Source organism: Zonotrichia albicollis, chromosome 17, assembly GCF_047830755.1.
Source record: "Zonotrichia albicollis isolate bZonAlb1 chromosome 17, bZonAlb1.hap1, whole genome shotgun sequence".
NCBI lineage: Eukaryota > Metazoa > Chordata > Aves > Passeriformes > Passerellidae > Zonotrichia > Zonotrichia albicollis.
Window position 1 is genome coordinate 7,462,130 of NC_133835.1, and position 24,079 is coordinate 7,486,208.

Consider the following 24,079-nt stretch of genomic DNA (forward strand, 5'->3'; position numbering starts at 1 on the left):
CCAGTGTTAGTTTGTGATTAGAAGCTGAACTAAGCAAGGCTGATCCTCGTAATTGCAGCGTTTCAATTCCATGCTTACATTTGCAGCTGAACTGAATGAATGCAGTTTCTGGGCTCCTAAAGAACCAAACCCCTGCAAGCAGGCACACAGGCAGCCTTTGTGATGACAGCCTGTAAAACCAGCAGCTGTCCAGGGGTTAGCACATTGGTCATGCTCCATGTGGAGCACGGCAGGACATGCGCGAGCAGGAGATGCACAAACCTGGCACCTCCTGCTCCAGACAGGGACAGACCAGCTGCAGTGACATCAAGAGTTACACAGCCAAATGTGAATTAAAGGGGGAGTTTAACCATGCTGAAGTTGGGTGCTGGAATGAGGAGGGATGATGTGTGGTCTAGGAGGGAATAGGAATGTGAGACTTGGGCTTCTGTTTGGTGCTGACAACTGCAGGCAGTGCCTGCTCCCTGCTCGGGCACAAGAGCAGGGAAGGGTTCTGAAGTGGCAAGCAAAAGTCAGACATACACTGGTTTCATGGCATTTTTCATGGCACTTTATGAGCAGAGAAGGGTTCTGAAGTGGTAAGCAAAAGTCAGACATACGCTGGTTTCATGGCATTTTTCCTAGGTGTAGGGCTGCTTTTCTGTCTTTGGTGTTTATATGTTTTTCTTCCTTGTGCTGATTTACCTGAGTGCAGCACGTAGTCTTCATAATTTTGAGCTCAGCGTGCTTAGAAGTGGAAAAATGCAGAAACCCCTGTTTTACAGAGGAGGGGAATAGAGGCAAGCAGGTTTAATAGGAGTTGGCTTTGTAAACTACTCTGTAACAGGAAAACTGTGGCTGACACAGGGCTGAATCCAAGTCTTCCTTACAAGAGCCCTGGCCCCTGGATCATGGCATCAAACTTGCCATTTCTGACAATTCTACTCAAAAGAAATAAAGTAAATTATTTTTCTAATAGCAGTTCTATTTGTGTTAGCATTTTAAGGTGTCTCTCTAATTAGTGATTGAGGGAAATTAATGTAGAACTGTAATTTGCTTGAGCTCAGATACCTTTGCTCCAATTTTTGTATTACTCCTGTATATGCACTAATTAAAATTTTAAAAAAAGCAAAACTGAAAAAAAGCAATCTGAAATTAGACACAGTCTCGTTTTTCCTTGTTTTTTTCACTAGAGTTATCTGATTTTCTGTGAAGGGGAAAAAGAGGTGAGCGGCTGTATTTCCTTTGGATGCCAAGCACTGCATTCATATATTTTGCACTGTTGATTTTATATTTTAATTTTCTGGAAGCTCATTGCTGCAAGCTGTTGGAGTCAGCAAGAGCATCCTTGCATGCTGCTTGTGAGTGACTTGGACATGTCTGTAGTAGCTGGAGGCAAGAAATGACTTTGGTTCTTTTGTCTGTGCTGGAAGTTACTCCATAAAAGTGTCAGAGAGGAGCTGCACTGGAGGTGATGAGCTGAAGTTAATCCAATGTCAGGAAACACATCCACTGTTGAACCAGGCTGTCAGGCTGCTCCTCTGGGCTGTGGAAAGGTGAGGGCCTTTGAAGTCCTGTGTGTGTGAGTGAAATTTGCCTTTGAGCTAAGGAAATTGGAGATCAAATCTGGGTTTTAATTCTAAGGCAGTCACCTTCCCCATGGCACATGTGAGCTTGCTCTCAAATATCCAAGCAGTGAAAGCTGGCTTTTACTTGCAGATGTTTTAATCTGTACAGATGATAAAACACTTTTCTTAGATTATCTGAACAAACTCTAGGAGCTGCCATTTTCTGTACCTGCAGGGAATTATCTGGAATTATCTGTGAATGGCACAGCTGCCTCTTGCTGGTTTGGATCCCTCTTGTTCCCAGCAGTCCAAAATGGGGTTTGAGTGGTTGCTGTGGGCAGGTGGCCTCAGAGATGAGGAGCTGTGTCACAGAGTGGCTTCTTGAGAGTTCCATGGGGCTCCCAAGGCTAAGTGGTGTATAATATGATGGAGGAAAGCACTCAATAGAGAAAAAAAAAATGGGTTTTAAGAGGCTAGATTTGTCACTGAAGCTGAGAACATCTAATGAAAGATACCATGGTTTGTGGTCCTTGAAAGTTGCCCTTTGTTTTTGAATTTGAGAGGATTTTTGAAGAATTTGAAGCCATCAGAAAGTAAGTTAGGTCATAGTAACCAGACCCTATTTTTTTTCATTTTGTTTGATTTTTGGTAGTGAGGGAAAAAGTGCATTTTCACCTTAAAACAAAGCTGCAAAAGGATTTTGTAACTTGTGTGTTTCTCCCTACACAAGCACCATGCTGGCTGTGCCATTAGGAGTGCTTGTAGGTAATGCAGTGAAAGTTACTGCTTAAAATCTGCCTTGAATGTTCTGACATATTTTAGTGCTAACCAAGTGACAAAAAGCTGTCACAGCACCACACATGCTTCTGACTTTTATCTCACAGGTGAAAGTGGTCCCTTATTTGAGAGTTGGTGCTTAAAGAATTTTTAAATTTTGTGAAATTTGGGATGGAATGTGGAGTTTTTCTGCTAGGTAATCTTTAAAAAAAGGGGTTTCTTTAAAAAAAATGAAGTAGCAATTGAAAGATGCTGCTATTACACGGCTGTCTAGTTGTCTGTGTGAAATAAGCTGGTGGCATCTGTCCAGTTGCAGACAGATGTCCACATCACAAATCATCAGGCTCCTTTTATAGAGCAGAGAAAATCAGCCCACGCTCGCTCAGTTCAAGCCAGGAGGGATCCAGTGAGGAAACCTTGCATTTCTCCTCTGTTCCATCTGCATTTAAAGAAGAAAAACACACATTTGTGTCTCTTTCCAGAGAGCTGTTCCAGCATCACTGAATACGAGCAAATGTCCTCCCGGGAAAGCATAACTGAAAAGTACTGGAAAGAGGAAAATTTGTTGAGACAGATGTGCTCTTGTATAGATCAAGTATTTTTCTTTGAATAATCTGGTGGAGCTTGCAGTTGTGCATGTTAATTCTCCTGGCTGACAGGTAGCTGGCTGGTGGGTTTTGTAGGCTCAATTTGGTGTGATGGACAGATGAAAGGCGCTGTTATGTTACACTTTGGTCCCTGCTACTGCTGCTAATTTTGACATGCCATTGTACAACTCTTTACTTTTCATACATGAGAAGGTGTTAGATTAAGTGGTTGGCTAATGGGCATCTTTGTTCCAGTTACAAACTCATGGTCTCTTTCAGCACTTTTCCATTTACTGCTCTGACTGCTGTTTATGGCAGCAGTGGCAAGAGCAAGGCTGCCAAATTTATTTTAAAGATCATGGTGCCAACCCTAATCTCTCTTGGTGCCAAACTTGGCTCCAGCTGCAGTAGCTCTACATTGTTATTCTTGTGCAACACTTGCATTACATCATGCTGAAAGGAGGAAAAGAGATTTTAAAAATTTCAGTTATTCAAATGCAGTATTCACAGTGGGGAAAAACAAGATGGAAAACAAAACTCCTGCAGTTCAAATGTCAGTGTCCCTCTGTACTTTGTTAAGTTATTTGAGGCCTGTTTAATATCATAAAATGGCACTTCCAGGAAGTGTTTTTCATTATCAGATCAGGCTTTGCAAAGGAAAACAGAGACATTTGTGTGCATGGCATTGGGTTGGTGCATTTGTTTTATTTGGGGTTTTCACTACTGTGCTGTCCTGCAGAGCATCAGTGACTGGATGGCAGGATCTCTGTGACTCCACTTTGTTAATATTCTCTGATTATCCCTGCAAAAACCCCTTCCCTCTGTCTTGAAAATAAACCTAACAGCCAACAGCTTTGGGAACTTCGGCCCGGGTTAACTTTCACCTGGGCTTAAAGAAAAAAGCTTCAGCCTGTTGTCCCACCAAAACTCATAGGAAATCAGACCTTGGCCCACCTGAACATACAAAGTGAATCATGCTGTCCCATTTGTTATTCCCGTGTTGTTATTTTAGCCTGGCTTTCAAATACCCACAGAAACAAATTATTAATGGAGTTAATATCAAGGAAAACATTGTGAGCATTTGCTCTGAGTAGATTCTTGTTCCCCTTGGCTCTTACTACACTGTTAATTGATATGAGTAACAAAGTGCAGCTTGCTCAAGCATTGCTTTTGATTATTGTCCTTTTTTCTCCTAACACCTCCAAGATGAGTAGCAATTACATTGTGCTACTTTGCTCACTGCTGTTGTGCTGTAGCTCTTTAAAACAAGAAATCTGCTGCACTTTTATCCATAAACTGCCATTGTCAGCCAACCTCTTGATCAGTTTGTCCCTTTTGAGCCTTCTAGTGTTAGATAGAAGAACAAAAAAATTGACATTTCAGTATTCCTGCTGGTGAGGTAACCAACTTTCACTACAGAAATATTATGCACAATGACAGTTGATTTTTATTTTATTATGAGTCAAAAATGGAGGGAAAAGGTGGCTTTAGTTATATCTGTGAAGAAGAGGAGGGAAGGATAACTTCTTGAAGTTCAGCTGAGTGATAGCCTCTCTTCCAGGACTGTCCTCTGCTCTTCTCAAAGAGGAAGGATTGTGACTAAGGGAAAGTTAGAAGTTCATTAATACAATTTATGTAGCCACATATTTGGTAAATCCAGATTGGTAACCTGACTTACTTGGTATCTAAACAGGAAAGGTGTATCAGATACGGTTGGATTTCCTCATCCAGGCCATGCATTTGGGAAGCAGCTTCAGGGTTAAAAGTGTTGAGTGAGCAGCAGCATTTGCAGTGCTGGACCAGCCTTGCCCACAGCATTTGTGGACAGGAGTGTGTGTTAAGCAGCATCAAAAGGAGGGGAGCAGCTCTTGTTGTATTATAAGGATTAACTGGTTTGGCTCAGCATGTTTGAAGATGACCCAGCCAGAAATTCACTGCAGATCACAGAATGGTCTAAACTTTGTGAACCTGGTACTTCCATAAATTGTAGCACTGACAGAGCAGTTCTGTTCAGAAGTGCCATAGTGATATCACCATCACTGCTCTTCTATTGATAAGGAAAACGAGGCAATCAGAGATTCTTCAACCTTCTACACACACAACAGCTCTTTGCTGTCTTCTCTGCTTAGAGAAAGTCTGACTAGAGGGATTTAATCAAGGAGAGAGTACGTCATTCTCACTCCAGCCTCACCTGTGCTGTTATCCTAGACTTTTCCCTCACATCCAAAGTCCTTTTGCTAACTTACATTTCATAGTTCTTTTCCCATAGCTCTTTCTGAATTATTATTCCCCGAGTGCTCCTCCTTTACAGGCTGAGAACGGAGGTGCTGACACAGGCCTGTTATAAAGGGGCAGCCTTACCTTTCTTAGTGGGTCGCTGGAGCCATTGCAGGACTCTGACAGCTTTGAGAAGTAAATCAAAATGGTGAAGAAATTCTCATAGTCTGGGAATGGAGAGATTTTGGACCCAAAATGAGTGAGAGAACATGCCCTGAAGGACAGGTCTCGTGCCTCGCCTCCTTCTTGGCTGTCTCATGTTCACATTGGTCATTATCCACTGGCATGGATATCAATACTCCAGCACTGTAACAGGTTCCACCTCAAGATTTCAGAGGACTTTCCAGCCCCTAAGAAGAGCTTAATTGGCAATTTATACTGTAGTTCCCAGTTTTACAGAGACCTTAATGTAGTCCTGAGAAACTTGCCCAATCTCATTGCGATTGGAAGAACTTCAGTAGTGTTACTTCAAGGTAAACTGCAGCCCTAGGGAAAAATTAGGGAAAAATATTATTATTTTATATATATATATATATATATATATTTTACACACACACACATATATATATACACACATATATATATATACACACATATATATATATATATATATATATATTGTTACTGCAGTGCCTGGAGGTCTCACAGGCAGTAGGACACCATTGCACTGATATATGCTTCATATACATAAAGAGGAACACTTGTCCTGCAGCTTCTGCAGGGAAGACACACAGAGGGCACAAAGGACTCAGGAATCAGCTGAGTTACCTGGGGCAGAGCAGGGAGAAAACCTCAGGTCTTCTGAGTCTCACACCAGGGTTTGATCTGCTATTTCTCTATGCAGAATTTATTTCATTGTGTCCTCTATGAGAGCTGTTCCCGTGTGAGTGAGCACCACTTTTTCTTGCACACACTTACCTGTGGATTTTAAAAAGAGCATTACTTCTCAAGCAGCATGAGCAGTATTTTCTAATACATTGATTTTTCTGTGGGAACTTCATGGAATCATAGAATGGCTTAAAGATCATCTTGTTCCAACCCCCCTGCCACTAGACCCAAGCTGCTCACACCCTGGGGCTTGGGGCAGCTTCGTGAATGGTGCATCACTGCCTTCTGAATGAGGGGCTTTTTGTTAGGATGTGGGTGGTATAAACGTGCTAAACTTTCTGGAAAATGTTTTCCCTTGGCACTTGTTCCAGCTAATGGCCAACTTTCACTGCATTAAGCTGTGCAGGGATAGAATTCCTGCTGCCCTGCTGCTCCAGCTGTGTGAGGTGCTTTCCATCCCAAGCCCTCTGCACCTTGGGATGATTTGTCTTGTCCTGCTGCATTAAATAGAGTTTCAGAGAAGTTATTACTTGCCTCAGTGAATAGTTAGTTTTACTAAAATGATTGCCTAAATGTAATTTTTCTCATGCCACTGGGCAGGTATACCCAAGGCTCCACAAGTAAGCAAGGAAAACCCTATTTTCTATTTGTGATTTTCCACTACTTTTTGAAGCTTTATTTTTTTCTGTGATGTTCAGTGCTTTATTGTCTCCACTTCATCCTGGTATGGTAGAGCTGAAGTAGTTTCTGGATGCTTAATTTTGCTTATGTAATTGCTTTATGTTACAGTGTATTGATGATGCAAATGTTGTACAAAATGAAGCCCTGCAAGCACACACACACCTGAAAATGAGTTTTTTCCTGGTCAGATCAGAGTTTCATGTTCTGCCCTTCACTCACCATGACATGTGAGGAGAAAGCAGAAAACTGAGGGGAATAAACTCTAATTTCATACATATACATATACATATACATACACACATATACATATACATATACATACACACATATACATATACATACACACATATACATATATATACATATACATACATATATATATATATTTGTGTCTTTAGCCCTTGTGATTCTTAGGAGAAGGAGTAAAAAATGTAGTTCTTCAAAGTGGAAAGAGGTGCCTAAATAGTGACAATTGTCATGAGCTGGACTCTGCAACCCTTGGTATGGGAAGCCCTGATTCTGGAAGCAGTTATTTATGAAGCGCCCTAATTCTGCAGCTGGAGCTGCTGGGGTGGTTTTCTGCAGTCACATGCAGACCTTGCATGCCTGGGGGATCTGAATAGGAAGAGGTGTGATGAAATTAAAAAGCTTGTGAATATCAAATAGGAATGTGGAAGCATATAGGGATTATTTATGTACTTTTGTACGTACGCATACACATACAATTTTATATTTCAAATCACTGTAGGCTGTAAGCTCATAGTGTTTCTTTATCAGTGTATCCTGTTCTGTGTGGTACTTGCTTGTTCACAGTAAGAAAGCTGAGTAATTCTATGCTTTGGAAAAAAGTATCTTTGCTAGGGTTGTTCCACTTAGCAAATAGACCAAACAGATCCAAAAAAGGCATTGTGAAAAATTCTCCTTTCTCATTTTGACTTAGAATAAGTGAAATACTGTTGCTGAAATGAATTTTAAAAGAGCCAATGACCCCAGCCAATGTCAGGATGTGTTTCTGCTCGGGCTGCCAGGCTGAAGCTCTGTGGTGTGAGCCCCATCATGAGCTCACTGCAATTTCCAAGCTGAGTGTGTGTGCTTTCAGAATGAATGGTGAAGGTGCCCTGTCCTGGGTGGTTTTATGGGCACTGAATCCCCTCTCCTGTGGGCTGCTCAGCCAGAAAATGCCTCTGCTCCCTCTGCTCTGTCTTCCTTCAGTCTCACCCATTTTAATTGTAGGAAATGCAGGGGAATCCCAGCCCAGCTCATGCCCCTTTTTCATCTCAGTCTGCTGTGTCTGCACAGGGAATCAGGAAAACAGCACCTGGAGAAGGCAGTAGTGAAGCCCTGCTAGGAGGAGTAAAAACATTTATTTATAAAAGCACCCTGCTTTTTAATTTTTTTTTTTAAGTAACAGGTCTGAGCTAAAAAATAAATACTGTATTTAAAGAAGAAAAAAATTTATTCAAAGAAAAATCAATGAAAAGCAGACTGGAATAGCAGGTGATGAAGCCTGGTGAAGCAAGTCAATGCTTCTGGAAATTCAGGACTTCCAGGGAAACAAGGCATGCAATTATTTGTGCTGATTCCAAGCACTGAAAAATCTTAAGGCTGACTTTCCTTCCAAAAAAGAAAGGGGGAAAAAAAAAAGTTAATGTGGCTCAAAAAATTCATGAGACAGGAATTTTCATCTGTTTTTCACTGTCTGGTCTATGGGTTAGAGCAAGACAGAAAACTTCCAGTGAAAGTAAAATTTTGATAAAAATGACTGTCTCATTTAAAGAAAAAAACAGACAAAACACAGAAACCATGTGGGGAAAGATTTTAAAGCTGATGGAATACTTTGGTTATTTTTGAACAATAGTGGTTTCAGAAGTGTGAAAGAATTGGTCTATTTTGTTGTTTTTTCTCAGTTATTTTTCTTAAACTTGTTTAGAATTAACACATTAAAAAAAAAAAAGAAGAATTTAAAAATCTCACTGTTAACCCAAGCTGGTTTTTTTCTTTACCTATCATGTAATTTTTTCTTGTTTCTCTTGGTTTCGTCCTCAGCCTGAGCTAACACGTGCTGGAGGCTCTGTTATGTGTGCTGCAGCCACAGTGAGGACTCCTCTTTCTTTTGTGTCTGGAACAGGCTGGGCAATGATAAATCCAGACAAGTACTGCTGCTTTTATTGTGCAGTTCCATGGGTAAAAAGCAGCTCTCAGGAACACAAACAGCCCAAGGCATGTGCCCTGCAGGTCACCTTGGAAGGATGTCTTGTCAGCCTTGGACATGAGCATTAATGCCAGCCTGGGTTTAGCTTGGTGCCTGGCCAGGCTTTTCCTGCCTGCATCTATCAGATGTGCTTGTGGCTGAACTAAGACTCATTATAAAAGAGAAAACAGGGTCGTGGCTTTCACCTGCTGAAGCATTTGTGAGTTTTTGAAATGGAACAAAGAAGCTATTATGGACGGAGAGAGGAACGGCCAAGCAGTGTGGGGAGGAATGTACTGACAGAGGAAATGAAATTACTTTCCTCTGCTTTTGAAATGTGCGGATGGAAGTGGCCAAACTCTTCAGTGTGGGAGATTCCCTATGATTATACCATGTGGAAGGTGGCTGCAAGAGAATACTGTTTTCTTTGCTTATGAATGATTCCTTTCTTTTTGTACAGGAGCAAAGTAAAATTGGGAGCAGAATTTTGCTACCAAAAATCCTGGCAAGGCTGCCTTAGCTACTATGCTTCCCATGGAGTTAAAACAGTAGAAGTTTTAATTCCCAATGAAAATTAATGAGGCATAGCAGGTGCTTTTGAAAATTTTATCCATATGGGGAAAAAAAAATTAATCTTGTATTTCCTAGGAATGAATTAAACCAAAACTTTTTAGGAGTGGGATGGGTTTTGTTTGTTTTCTCTGAATCAGAGTGAGAAAGCCATCTTCAGATTTTTCTGCATGTGATTCACTTCTGAAATTAAGTGGGGCTGTCATCCTTTTAGTGATGAGTACCACTGGAATCATCAAGTATTTCTTAGCAATGTGCACCATTTTTTAGGAGGGTAGAAAGATAAAAGCGGTTGATCAACTAATTAAAACCAGATAAAGTCAGAGAAGCAATACAAAAATGTGACTCTTGCAATTCTGCTGCAATCTCAGTCTACTCCTCCCCTTCCCAGCAGAGCGGAAAGCAGAGGACTTGGCTTGTACCACTCCTGCCTAGGGCTCTGTGCTGGCATATGCAGATGTTTAGGAAGATCTGGTGGTTTAAGCTTGTGTTTGGCCTCCATCCAGATACAAGTAAAAATTCTTGAGAAGATCATTGATGGGATTGATGCAGAGAGCATGATTTCTGAGAAACTTTGCAATTTCTCAGTGCCTTGAAGTACTTGTCCTTTCCACTGTAGGCTCTGGCAGGTTTTTCCCAAGGGGAGGAATTTTGCTTTTTCACCTGCAGGGCTCCCACCTCTTCAGTTCCCTCACTGGTGGTAGATGCAGAGTTTATTCTCCTTTTTCCCACACCCATGCCAGCTTTCCCCCTTAGTGTCTTTTCCTCCTGAGTGTCCCTTCTGTTGCTCAGATGCCCTCCAGCAGCTGCTGTCATTTTAGGGAAATGCCCTGCTCTTCCTTGCACATATTCTCTCTGAAATCTCTGAATCCTTGGCCGTTGAGTTTACCTGGTACATCATACTACCCAGGTGTCTTATTTGCTGAAAATGCCCTGAAAGCTCTCCTTTGAACTTTTTTTTTATCATTCAGGCACATTTTGAAGCCAGAATTCTGTCTTCTCACCCCAGAACTGGAGTGGAGATGGGTGAGAAGTGCAGATTCCCAGGCAGAAGCCCACTGCCTCCACGGGGAGGATGGAAGTGCCCTGAGCTGCCTTTAGTGTCCTGTGGGCTGATGTTAATAACAAGTGGGAGCAGGCTGAGAGAGGATTGAGGTTGGAGCTCTCTCCAGCCTCAGAGGGCTTCAAGCTTTGGAAGGAGCCTCCTTGGTCTGTTTCTGGTGCCTTCTGCCTTGCCAGCTATGCTGGGCAGAGCTGTGGTGAGGTTCCATCTGCCCACAATGCCATTTTTGGTTTCCTCTTCCACCCTCTCAGAGTATGATCCATGGAGTTCTCATCACCTTGCAGGCTCAGTCTGCACACCTGATGCCTTGAGAGGCTACCTAGAGTTAAAGGAATAAAGTAGAGATTTATTAAAAGGCCTTCACAGGATACTCCTTGGGCAGTACAAGAGCCTGGCCACGGCTACACCCAAGGTGGACAATGGGTCACGAATTTTCACACTTTTATAAGTTTTGGTCCATTTCCGTATTGGGGTCAATTGTCCAATTCCAGCTGCAGGTGATGCAGTCCCATCCTCCCAGATTGCTCTCCTTGGTTTGCTGTTGCTGGCACTTTTTGGGCCTGAAGCTGCAATGGTGTCCTCAGTTCTCAGGGTGGAAAAGAATTGTTTGGTGTGACTGAACTGTGAGGAGAACTTGCTAACACTTTGTCTAATTGAGAGTTATGTACTAATGCAGTGCAGAATCTGTAAAATATGAAAGCTAAAACTTAAGGCATCCCTCCATGGCATTGGGCACCCATTTTTGAGTACTTTGCTGGAGAGAGATTGGATTGCTCAGGAGTTCTGTCTTCAGCACACTGCCTTGACTTGGGGTCTGGAATCACTGCCTTCAAAACATCACTGCGAAAGAATAGGGGATTTGCCAGTTGCCCCAACACCTCAGTCAAAAATCTGAAACCTTAAATTGTTTAATCTGGCATTCCTAGCTTCATAATGACTGAAAAGAAAGAAGAAAACCCCGTATATTTCTATTTTTCCTTCCTAAACATTAGAAAAAAGTTTCTGTTTTTGGCAGAGATTTTGTGGGCTAACTTTCAGGGCGAAATACTGGGGTTTGAGTAGGGGATTCTAATGGAAAAGCTGAGCAACAAATTCACACAAGGTTCTTCTTAATTACAGAAGCCAAAAGCTCTTCCAGATGTCTGTCAGCCCTGCATGCTAGATGCTGCCATCACTGGTTTTAATAAAAGCTCATATTCAGCAAACTTTTATTACTGATTTACTGTACACTGCTTAAGCCAGAAAATGTTTTTTCTCTAAAAAGAAAACAAAGACCTGATATTTTCATCAGTTGCACTCCAGCATGTCATTTACTGTGTTAAATACCAGCCCTGTTCCATTATTTGACTGTTTTCTGTAGCTTGCCATCATTAAAACTGGAATTTCAGAAACTCTTGTCAAGAAGTCCATAGGCAAGAAATGCACATGAATAAATCAGTAAATGGTGCGTGCAAAACAGGCAAAGCCACTAACAGCACTCAGACGTGACAGGCACAGCCAGCCAGGCAGCTCTCTGAAAAGTTACCTGTTTGTACATGCAGCTAATGCAGACTCTCAACTAAAATGAGAGCTGAAAAAACAGGAAAATACAATGTGACTTGGTGAATACAAAAGTGAACCGAGCAAAAGCAGTAGAAGAACCATCAGGCAGAGGGTAGCTAATGAAATCTCTGAACAATGATGTAATTAAAGTGCATTAATCACAATAAAAGATCATTTCCCTTTAAACATCTGCTCCTGTTCACTTGGCAACAGCCTGGGCAGTGTCATGAATGATGGGGGTTTGGATTATGCTGAAGGGCATGTGTTATCTGAGAAACAAGGTGGAACAGCCCCATCTTGACAGGATCTGGGGCAGCAGTGCTTCCCCTCAGTGCAGGGATAGCACTGAGGAAGGGGAAAGAAATGAGATGGTGCTCAGAGTGGGAAGGAAAAGCTTCTGTAAAATGGAACCCCACCTTCTCAGCCATGCAGACAAAATTTAATTGGGTGCTAGTGGATTTGAATAAACGAATTCTTAAAATCTTCTGGGAAAAAAGCCCCTGCCCACCCTGCAGTTTCCAGAGAGCATTAGGAGCCATAGCTCATACCTTGTTCTGCCCCACTGAGAACCACCACAAAATTCTCCCTGAGCCCTTTCTCTGTGGCAGCCTGGCTGTGCCAGCAAGAGAGTGCTGGCTTTTCTGGAGAAAAAGCTCTGGCACAAGTTCAGTGTGCAGAGGAAGGGCTGTGACCATTCCTGACTGCCCTGCAGTGCTTTGGAACAGATGGAGCAGAGCTTCCTGCAGGCCTGAGTGAAGCCTCTCATGAGCTGTGTTCCGAGTTCAGTGAGGAGTCATGGACTGTTGTTTCAGCTCTGGGCTGTGTCCCTTGAGTAGGCTTTTTTACACCTGAGGGATATTTTTTTGTATCTTTGCACACATCTGCCTCCTTATTGCATTTCCACTGGCTGTGGGCACAATTGGTGGCCCTGTGCTTCTGCATTTTCAGCTTGTCTGCACCTAAGTCAGGGAGGGGAGCCAGCTGTGCTCCTCTTACAGGGACACATCTGAAGGTGGAACCCTTTGAGACCCTCTAGCAGCAAAGATGCAGCTGGCAGAGCAAGGCTGATTTTTATGCTGCTCTAGTTTCCTTAGCAGATCTGAAGCAGGTAGCTCTTGGGGACAAAGGGATGACCCAAGTGTTAGATCCAGAGCATTTCTACCACACTGGTCATTCATAGTCTCCTTCATGGCACATACTTGGGAAGCCTTTACCAGCCTCTGGAACTGAGGCTGTGTTGGTGATGAGATACCCACATGGATTTCCAAGGGAGGCAGATCCCAGATCCCACCTGGAGAGAGGAGGATTGGGTTTGTGGGCACTATACATAGTTATGCCTCTTCATTTCAGCCTATTTTTGGTAATTCTATGAATTCACAGAGGGTTCTTTTTTTTTTTTTTTGTTGGTTGTTGGTTTGTTTTCGGGTTTTTTTTTTTTTTTTTTTTGTCTGGGCAGCTGTCAGGTGAGAAAATGACAATGAATTTAGCTTTGGTTTTGCTGTTTAGTTACAGATTAAAAGATCTGGTTTGTGCTTGTTCTTAACAATACTTGTCCTCCCTCACAGGCTTTATAAAAGGGATTGGGGAGGTTCAGATAAAAAGGATGTGGTTTTCTGTTTCTCAAAGCTGGTAAAGCCATACAGGGGTATTTAAACAGAAAATCAAAACAAACCCCTTGGCTTCTCCCAGAACACATAGATGGGTATTGCAGCAGCCTGACGATTTCAGCTTTGTGTGCTGCTCTCTGTAACTCTGGGGTGTTTCAGGTGTGCTGTGGGTTGTGAGCAGCCAGGTGCTGCCTGCCCAGTCCAGCCCAGGGATGTGCCAGCTGCCTTGGCAGCCACGCTCAGTGATGCGGGAAGGAGCCTGAGCCAGCTCAGCCAGGATCCACTCACCATCACGTTCCCTCTCCCCCATCAGCTCCTGCTCTGCCCAAGAGCACAGTTATGCTTTCCCCTAACAGCCCTAATTCCACCCAATGATTTCAGGGAGCTGAGCTGAGGTTGTGCTCTGTGTGGCCACAGAAAGCAAAGAACAGCACAGAATCTTTGAGTTCTCTCTTCTGGGCTTGAACCAAAAGCTGCAAGTTTAGTCTTGGAAAATCCAAATAGGTTTCCATTGCATTGTGTGTATTTACAAAGAAATAAAGACATTTAATTGAGAGATTTAGCTCCAGGTTTTCTTTGCCCAGTGGGTTCTTCAGTTCTAGATGCAGGCATTGGTTACACAGGGAACGAGGAGAGATTATTACATTATGGGAGTAAAGGTTTCAAGGAAACCTGCCCTGCATAAAAGGAGTTGTGCAGGTATCAAATGTACCAGACCTTATTGTACTCACCCCATTGTCTTCACCAAAACATAGGTGTGTAAATCTGTGCACTTAATGACATATTTTGTACCCATCCAAAATATCCAACGCTTCCAAAGGAAGCAAGCAGTTGAACAGGTCTGTAGCTGCAGGTGGGCACATGAATTGAAAATGGTGGTGTGTACAGGAATACACCTGTTGATTTTGTACATAAGGTCTGAAATAAGGATTTAGTCCTTGTTTCTGGGCTGTTCATGTAAAGCAGAGGTTGTAAGCTGTCATGGTGGTGTAGGTCATGTGCACACATGAAGAATTGTGTTTTTCTTCAGAGATGCAAGCCCTGGATGTTGTTAGTTTGAAGTTTTTGGTTGCATCAGAGAAGGTTGCTCATGTGAAAGGGACTGTCCTTGTATCACTGCCACCTAATGGCCAGGACATTGAACTGGGGTGCCTGGTTTGGGTGTCCCCTGGAAAACTGATCCTGTCACCAGTCCTGACTTTATTACCTTGTAAGACTCGTTAATGATCTTAACTCAGCTTCATTTCAGCCTGTTACAGTCTGCTCTGCAGCCTCACTGGACACTGGGGTGTGTATTCTTGCTTTGATGGCATATGAGAGATCTGGAATTTTGTTTTTGTGTGGCAAAATCCAGGCAGAAAGGGAAATCATTAATCAGATGGGTGTAATCTCCAAGGAAGCAAGTACTGCATTTTAATTTAGCATTTCCCTTTGATGAAAACTTTAGTGAATGTTATTATGTGGAATTTATATGAAGCCTGGGTTTAGGTAATCAGCTTTAATATTTATACTCTTAGGGAAAAAAAAAATTGAATCATTAGTAAGCATGCATAATTAATGAATAAATTGTATTTTTCCTTTGTTTTCCTTCAGGTATAAGGAAATGCTAGATCTAGTGATATCACCCAGCCTGACTGTAAATAGAGAGTGCCCTGACAGACTGAAGCTTAACCTTTCTCACATTTATGCCACGGCTCCAGATGACATAGAAGGTAGGCTGCTCTTCTGCTTGCTGTTTGCTGCTTTAACATAAAATAAATGAATATAGGTTACCAAAGGGAGCTGGCCACTGCAAGGCCTCTGCTTCTGGCAATTAGTTCTACAGTATAGTGAGCAACTGAGATTTTTGAGGGTTTGTTGGTTCTTTTTGTATACTCACCAGTTGTGGTTGAATCCTTTAGTTCCACAATGGCTTGAATGCAAATGGAATAGAAATATTTCATATGTAAATCTCTATCTGTGTATAGTTGGTGCCTGCATTTACACCCATGCATGTGCAGATTTTTGTTCCACTGGAGGAATTGCAGGTGTAAGGTGTATTTTGTGTGGACCTGGTAGTTTTTACTGGAGCCTCAGTGGTGGTGTGAACGTGAGCCCTGGGCTTTGGTGGCTGTGCTGCTGTTAATGTGGGGGCTCCCAGGCCCAGAAATGTATTGAGCAGCCTGAAAACCTCCTGCCAAAGCAGCTCTGTGCCCAGTTTGCATCGCTCTGAGACCACTGCTGCCATCCCCTAATGGTTTTAGCCCTGCTGGCCCCTGCTCTGGAGTTTCACATTTGGCAGGTACCAGGGACAAATTCTTTCAGTGGTTGAGGCTCTGATGGAAATTTATCTGCTCTCCTCCTTCTCCCCCCTGCCCCATCGTACTGTTCAAGTGAAGGAAACAGAAGAATGTTAAATCTGCTAAAAAAATTATTGGCAAGTGATGCAGCTGAACTAGTTCTTGCTAGTACAATCCCAGCTATTGTTTGCTGCGGTCAGGATCTGTCAGCCTTCCTGTTAGAGGGGAGGTAGGAAAAGGCACTGGCTATTATGTTTTAGGAGTATGTTTAACCCTTCATTTAGAGGCTCTTGGAAGGCCAGGGGATGTTTTGTTTGCATGTTTGCTCAGGCATTAGGAATTGCATGGTTAAATCACGCCCATAGTGGCTGCCTATTTACAAGAGCAGCAGAAGGAATTACAGGAAACATCCTTTTAAATGGTCCTGTTTGCAGAAAAGATTACAGCTAGAAATGATTTTTAGGTACATCAATTTGTAAAAGTCTTGGTGCAGGAACTGTTTTTTGTTACGGGGTGTTAATAAGAGCCAACACAGGAGCACCACTTTGCCAGTGACAGCTCACATTGATTTGTTTCTTATAGAAATATTATGATGTTTTTTCTACAGGATGATCCCCTGTGCTACCAAGATTGTGCTCTTTCCCTTGAAAATACTTGTGGTTAATTTGAAGAACAGGAAAATACTTGTGTGTTTGAAAATGCTCAGACTGACAGAGCTCTTCATATAATAAATGCACACAAATTTATGCCCTGTATTACACATAAAGTATTTAATTTAGCAAGCCTAGTCGTGGTACTTACTCATTTAGATGTCCATGTAGGTGTCTGATCTGTTGTTTTCATGGGTGCTTGTCGTGAGATGTGCAGTTATATCAATATAATTTTCAATATAATAGAAATATTATATGTATAAAATATATAATTTGCACATTTTGCCTGTAGGATCAACTTTGCCTTTTCTTGTCAGTGACAGTAGCATATTGCATATTCACACACAGTAAATTCCTACTTGGAATTCTTGGCAAACTTATTTACTCTGTACCAAAATAAAAATTTGATGCTGTGGTGTTTTTCAAAGAGAAAAGAAATGAGGTTTGTGCTCAAACTGTTCTGTTGGTTTTTTGATGTAAAACCCATTAAGAATTAAAGAAATTAATTGTAAAATGTCTGTTTCTTCAGTGCAGTTCTGTTTGGTAATCAGTTACAGACAGAAATGGTGTAATTCTTGTTTTCACAGTCTGAAAATCTAATTTTCTAAACTTTTGTCTTTCAGGTAAGTCAAAGCAAATTTTTCATAGTGAGTTTGAAAGTGACTCAGGTAAGCCCAGTTTTGGATTTAAACTCAGTCTTTTTTCTGTAGATGTGTAAGTGAATAGATATGTGTGTATAAATTATCGTTTGTCAATAATATGTGCATTTTTATAACACTGTCCTTTGTCAGTATTTTAAAGTAAACCTCTCTGCCTGTTGCTTGGGAAATAGGGTGGTGTACCACATTTTATAGGTACAGAAAGCAAGGTAGGGTTGCAGGTGGGTTTTACTTTTCTGAGGTGTGGGAGGGTTGCAGGAGTTTGAAGAGTCTTTCTGGTTTTGTTTCTGTCACTGATTAAGGTGATCCTGTCAGTGATTATACATGTAGGGGTTTCACCATTAATTACATAAATTAACATTCTAAAAAAAGAATGATACCTAGTAATTAATATTTCAGCAAGTACTCATAATGATGCAATTGTTATTGAAATTTAGTCTAAAAAGTTACCAAATGAAATGGCAGTGTTGTTAAAAATAGTTTGATGTAATCTCCGTGTTATAGCATAAAATGATCAAGCCATGTAAAATGTTGTGCAAAAAGGTTGTGTGTGAAAAAAAAATTCAAGAGATCAAATCAGGAAGAACAAACATTTCAGATGAGAGCATGTTGGATCTTTTTGGTCATTCTGTCCATGTTTGCAGCACAAATCACCCAAACCCATAGAACTGTTTGTGTGCATTTAGAATTTATATGTACTTGCATATTTCATTAAATGAAAAATGGTGTAAATATTTAATTTGCCAGCTGACCAATGTCTGAACCAAGGAGGTTGTGCTGCTTTGGTCACTGGAGGTGGCTGCAGAAGCCCTGTGCAGTGAGTCTGGTGTGTGCAGTGATGCACAGCAGACACAGAGCCTGAATCAGTTGTGGCTTGTCATTATTGATGATTGTGAGAGTGTTTTGGCATTTGTAGTGCTGAATTAATGACAGCTCCAGCCAGGAACCGAGGAGCAAAGTTTGGATGGCACTGTGGAGGCAACCTGCAAAATGTACACGGTGGTATTTTGGTATGACATTTTCAGTACAACTTGCAGGTTTTAATTTAGCTTTTTTTGTTTTGTTTTGTTTTGTTTTTTTGTTTTTTTTTTTTGGTTTTTTTTTTTTGTTTTTGTTTTTCCTTTTAGTTTTTAATTTTATAAATATAAATTTATCTCTGAATAAAGCTGGTAGCACATTTTTCTTTGGTAGTGTTACAGCACACAGTTGTTTGGTCCATTAGAAGGCATATTGCACATATAACTCGCATGATAGGTTTTCTACTGATGTAATTTTTTCATTGCTGGTAGTTCAATAAGGTATGCTATAGTTAACTCAAAAAATTCAAATTAAGGAGATTTATGATGTTGTATATTTAATATTTACTATTATTTGATATATTTTAATGGACATTAAAGAAAGTGAGTCATGGTCAAGGAGAGTACCAAAAAAAGCAAAAGATCAAAATGTGCAGTGAGCTTAAATCACTTCAGCAATCATATTATTGGCTTTTATAGCTTTTAGCATATGAGTCATTGCTTCAAAGCCCAGCTTCATGACTGATATCAGTCCCATGAGAAGAAGAAATTGGTAGTTCAATCAACTGGTATCACCCTCAATTAAAAACTAAATCTATATTTGTTGTGAAGCAGAGAATATCTTTCTTACCTACCTCTGCTTGTGAATATTAACTGAAAAATAAAAAGTCTTTTGATTCCTGTGTATTTTTCTCAAACCAGCAGTGGTATAAACAATTGTACCAGCTTGGCCACAGAACAGAAGACAATGAAAATCTAAGATCCTTTAATTTTGTTTTCCAGGCAGCAGCAAAGCAGCACCGCAGTGTCCTCTCCATCTGTACACCACAAAGTGAGTGCTCGTGCCAAGGGCTGTAATTTAAAATCCCTGTTTTGCTGAACAGCCATTTTGTGCAGACTTCTGTCACCTTAAAAAACATCTGCCCTAAGCCCATCCACCTGTTCCCCCACACGTCTCTGGCACAGGGAAGGAGCTGGTTCTTAATCTGCTTGGATATGGAGTGAAATAAGGTTTGAGGTACTGTGAACTGTGTTTTTGTGCCTCTGGGTACCCAAACCTTATCAGTCTGAATATTGTTATGTTTATGAGTAACCACAGAGGGGATGTGTCGAAATGTCTGAGGTTTCCCATCTCACTCACTTCTTCAGCAGACTCAAAATGAAACATGAAAAATCAGTGTTGATTTTATTTTATTTTTTTTAACTTGCATGTATTTTGCACTGTCTTAAAGTCACCATGCATTTAGGTGGCTTAATCTGATAGTTCATGAAACAAACTTCTGCTTCAGTCCACTCAATTCCAATTCCCAAAATATTCAGCATCCTGTGTTGAACGCTGTTTTAGCGAGATATCTAGAACTGTTCTGCTTGTGCTCTAGAACTGCATGTGCAGTAACTATTGCCTTAAACCCTTCTGTTTTCTTGTTCTCAATAGACATTATCCCCACATAGTGACAGTCCCGTCCTTCCCCACGATGGCAGCCTATGGACAGGCTCAGTACAGCGCGGGAATCCAGCAGGCTGCTGCCTACACTGCCTATCCCCCTCCAGGGCAGCCCTACGGGATCCCCTCCTACAGTGAGTACCCCACAGTCCTGCTGCCTCTGAGGGCATCATCCTCCTGCTGCTGGCAAAATAGATTTGGGGTCTTCAAGTTTTACGCTGAAGTGTCATTTGTGTCTCAGCAATGTTGTCTTCTTACGCTTAGAGGAAAGTCTGACTTGGAAAATGTTGGGTTTCCTTTGAACGTTATCAGCTTTAAACCTATCAGCTCGTCATATCATGGGTAACCGTTTTTGCAAAGTAGGTAAGTTTGGAGCCAGTCAGTTGTAGACTATGAGAAATTCAGGTTCACTAGGATGTGCCACTTAGGAGTAACAGCTCGTGGGTGTTCCCATGATCCACTGTCAAGACAAAGTACAGTAAATATGATATTTTTGAAAACTACATAGATATATGAAAACTATTCTTTGCCAACCTTGATTCTTCCTGAGATTTCAATAACACAAGCTGCTTCAAGAAAATTTCTGTGTATGTTATTACAGAAGAACCGAAATGCAGAGCAGAATAAGGCATGGGTGAGATGTTAGAGAGTACCTTGGTTTTGGAAGACAGTTTGTGTTTAAATGGACACTTGCTGCCTGTATGTGCAGTCAGCATTTCTAACCCCAGTCAGCTTTGCTCCCTGCTTTTCTGCACAACTTGCCAACAGCTGTGGGGAGACAGTGCTGGGCAGGAGCAGCTGGGGCAGCTAATTAAACCAGCACTCCTGACAGAGGAATGCCTGCTACACCAAGCTTTAAGTGTCCTCGAGTTCTGCATGGGCATACTGAGCTCTTGAGGAAGCTGAAATTTCTTTCCACTCCTAAAGACCAAAGAGATGTTGCTCTTATTTAGGTGCAGCTCTTTAACAGAAAACTTTGGGCTTCCTCCTTCTGGCTGCTCACATGAGGGCTGAGTCTTGCACCATTAAAATGGTTTCATAGTTTTGTTTCCACTCCTGTTTTCTCTTGTGCTCCTTAACACCTTTGTTTACTTGGCAAATACAGGATCTCTTCCCAAGAGATAGTTTTTATACAGGCAAAGCTTTTACTGAAGGGGAATTTCATGCAGCACACTGGAAGGCTGGGGAAGTGGCCTTGGCAGAGCCAAAGCTCTACCAGGATGATGAGAGGAATGTTCAGAGACCCTTTCTGGAGCTGTTTGTGTGTTTGCATCAGCTGGCTGACTTCCAAGGAAAACTCTGAGCAGTTGTCCTGTTAGAGCAGGTGAAAGCAGAGCCATTTGCTACTGCCTAGAGGCTTTAGGGCATACATGTGTCAGGCCCATATGCTGCTTATAAATCCTGTGGGTGACCTCTTAGCATCCTTGAGCACTGATTTCCCTCCCCCAGCCTGTACACCCTCTCTAAGATACTCAGCACAGCATATGACAAACTCCACCTGGCTGACAACCAAGAACAATGAAGCACTATTGTTTTTAGGCACAAAAAATAAAACTCGGCCAGCTCCTAGACAAAACAGAACATTATGTGGAAATTAATTTGGTGCTAAGGTATTTTGCTGTCTGACAACAATTTTTAGGCTTCCAAAGAGGCCCATTTGCTGGAGATTAATTGTAGCTGGGGTGGGCAGGTTGAGTGCTGGCCTGTGGAGTGCTGATGGAATAGAAAAGCACAGGATGTTGGGGAGAGGGGCTTCTCTGCACACTCTTCTCCTCTCCAGCAGTGATGAAGCCCCACACTTGCACCAGAATTTGTCCCTTCACTGTCCAAATAAACTTCCTGCCTTTCACAGTCATCTTGTGATGAGCTTGTGCTCAAATTGCATCACAGTTCTTCTCACCGAAAGCTATAATAAGTGATTTTTATTAGAGAAAACATTATCTGGGAGAACTTACTCCAAACCTGAGCAAGCACAGACTTGCTGCTTCTAGTCAAGCTAGAAATGAGCATGTTTGGGGAAAGGCACCTGAATTCAACTTGTCTACAAGTGCTAAAAGATGACAACAGCATGGAAAGTGTGTAAATCCAGTGTCCAAACATCAAACATCAGTCCAAACAAGGTCTTTTTTTAATCCCAGCACCCAGGGAGTGTCCATTGGCCATCCTTTGTTGTGCAAATAGGATGCAAAGGAGGGAAGGATCACGCCCAAAGGGTTCATAATGTGTTGCACCTTTGAGCTGTTTATTTTAATAATACAGCTGTACAATCTCAGCAGCATCTCAGAATAAAATATCAACTCCTTTCATTACCAGCAAGGGTTTCATCTTGCAATGTTTAATTCAGCTATTGCTGTTCCCCCTGTAAATTGTCATTTTAATTGCCTAGTTTTAGAAATGAAAAGATATTTGTGGCTTCAGGGCTTACCTGTTGTTCCTGAACTGAATGTTATATCCAACTGAGTAGATGATAACCCTCCTGTAGGACTTGCCAATAAATGTTTTGATACCAAAGCTGAAAATACAATGCAAGTAAAAAATAACTCTTTTGAGAACAGAAATCTTGAGGTTATTTTGCTGAAGGTCCTGTTCCATTGTCAATCATTGCTTGCATCTGATAACCCTTCAGGAAGTTTATGTGTCAGTTTCTTCAATTCTACAAAAAGAGTTTCTTCAATTCTGTAACCAAACTATATCTTCAGAAATTGCTCTTGAGAACAGTATTATTCATGGTTGTTTACCCATCTTAGCAAAAGTTCTTTTGGTTGTAGATACAGGATATAGCTGGCTCAAATAAATTAATAAATCACAAATAAATTTGGGATTAATTTGTTTGGCTGTTAGGAGACCTGTTTGGGTAATGCAAATAATTAAAACACACACACACACATATATATCTATATCTCTATATATTATATTATATTATATTAATGCATAATATAACTGATATATATATCACATATACATATTAGATAGATATTTCTCTAACATATAGATATAGATATATCTATAACACGTATACCTATAACTGATATATATATATATCACATATACATATTAGATAGATATATCTCTAATATGTGTATGTGTGTGAAATAAAGTGTAAAAAAAGAGCGCTTACTAGGTTAAAATCCAGCTGAAAAATCGTTAATGTACCTCTACATGCTGAAGGTTAATGTACCTCTACATGCTGAAGACACCTGTGTTGGATGTGGCACCAAAAAAAAAAACAAAAAAAAGAAAGAAAAAGGAGTCCTGTGGGTTTGGGGTTTTGATCACCTGCTTTTTGTCCATGTTTCCATGCCAAGCACTCATGTTTTGCTCTTGGCTCCCCAAGGCATTAAGACCGAGGACAGCCTGAGCCACTCTCCAGGGCAGAGCGGCTTCCTCAGCTACGGCTCCGGCTTCAGCGCGCCCGCGGCGGGGCAGGCGCCCTACACCTACCAGATGCACGGTGAGTGAGCATCACCTGGGCATCACAGGGCTGCCTGGGCACCCACGGGGTCACCTGGGCATCACAGGGCTGCCTGGGCACCCAAAGGGTCACCTGGGCACTCACAGGGTCACCTGGCGTAAGAGCCGAAATGAGGGATGTGGGACTCCAGGGGCTCTCCAAAATGCAGAAACCCAAGGTTTCACAGCAGTCCAGGGCCGTTGGTGACAGAGCTGTGCCCACAGCTGTCAGCTCCAGCTGCAGGCAGGCCTGGAGACTCTTTGGTTTTGGTTACAGAGCGTTATATACTTTTCTTTTGGTTGCAATGCATTCTATACTTTTCTTTGCTGAGCTCTTAATGCCGTAGAACCAATCTGTACCTTAACTATTATCTATAGCCTATCATAACTTCTATAATTACCATATTCATGTTACTGTTCTCCAATCACTAAAAGTTAGTACATTACAATTGAAGCTAGAAGTTGTTTTTCAGTTTTCTTGTTGTGGCAAATTCTGAGACCTTTTTTCTACTTGCAACATTTGCTGGCTTGTTTGCCTGTGCTATCTTTCTGCTTGATAAAAACATCTTGTTTGGGGTGGGTTTATCCTTTGTTCTAAGCCATAAAATTCCCTTCTAACTAACATACCCTCTGCCTCCTTGGTCATCCAGTAAAACTGGCTCAGCAATTATTTTCTTCTATATCAAAACTTGCTTCCATCTCTATTCCTTCATTAGACTCTTCATTTAAAAATCTTTCTGCTAAGCATACATATCTGTGGGACTTCTTGTCAAACTTTCATCCTTCCCACCAACCTGGGGCACTCGCAGCCCTGTGCTGGACCCATCCTCTTGCAAGTGCTGTGGAAATCTTCTAGGTGCAGGCAGTCAGCACAGGGAAGGAGGTAAAGTCTCTGCTTGATCTGTTTTGCT

At 41.6% G+C, this 24,079-nt stretch overlaps 1 protein-coding gene across 4 annotated transcripts in view; it reads left to right on the top strand.

Moving 5' to 3' along the window:
* The window catches only part of EYA2 (EYA transcriptional coactivator and phosphatase 2), a 91,396-nt gene that overhangs the window by 22,220 nt on the left and 45,097 nt on the right, over positions 1-24,079 (top strand). For all 4 annotated transcript variants that reach the window (XM_074553796.1, XM_074553795.1, XM_074553794.1 and 1 more), the window contains exons 2-5: positions 15,264-15,382; positions 19,058-19,106; positions 19,710-19,852; positions 23,053-23,169. In XM_074553796.1, coding sequence (XP_074409897.1) covers positions 15,274-15,382; positions 19,058-19,106; positions 19,710-19,852; positions 23,053-23,169 — 418 coding nt within the window. In that variant the 5' untranslated portion in view covers positions 15,264-15,273. The remainder of the gene's footprint in view (positions 1-15,263; positions 15,383-19,057; positions 19,107-19,709; positions 19,853-23,052; positions 23,170-24,079) is intronic.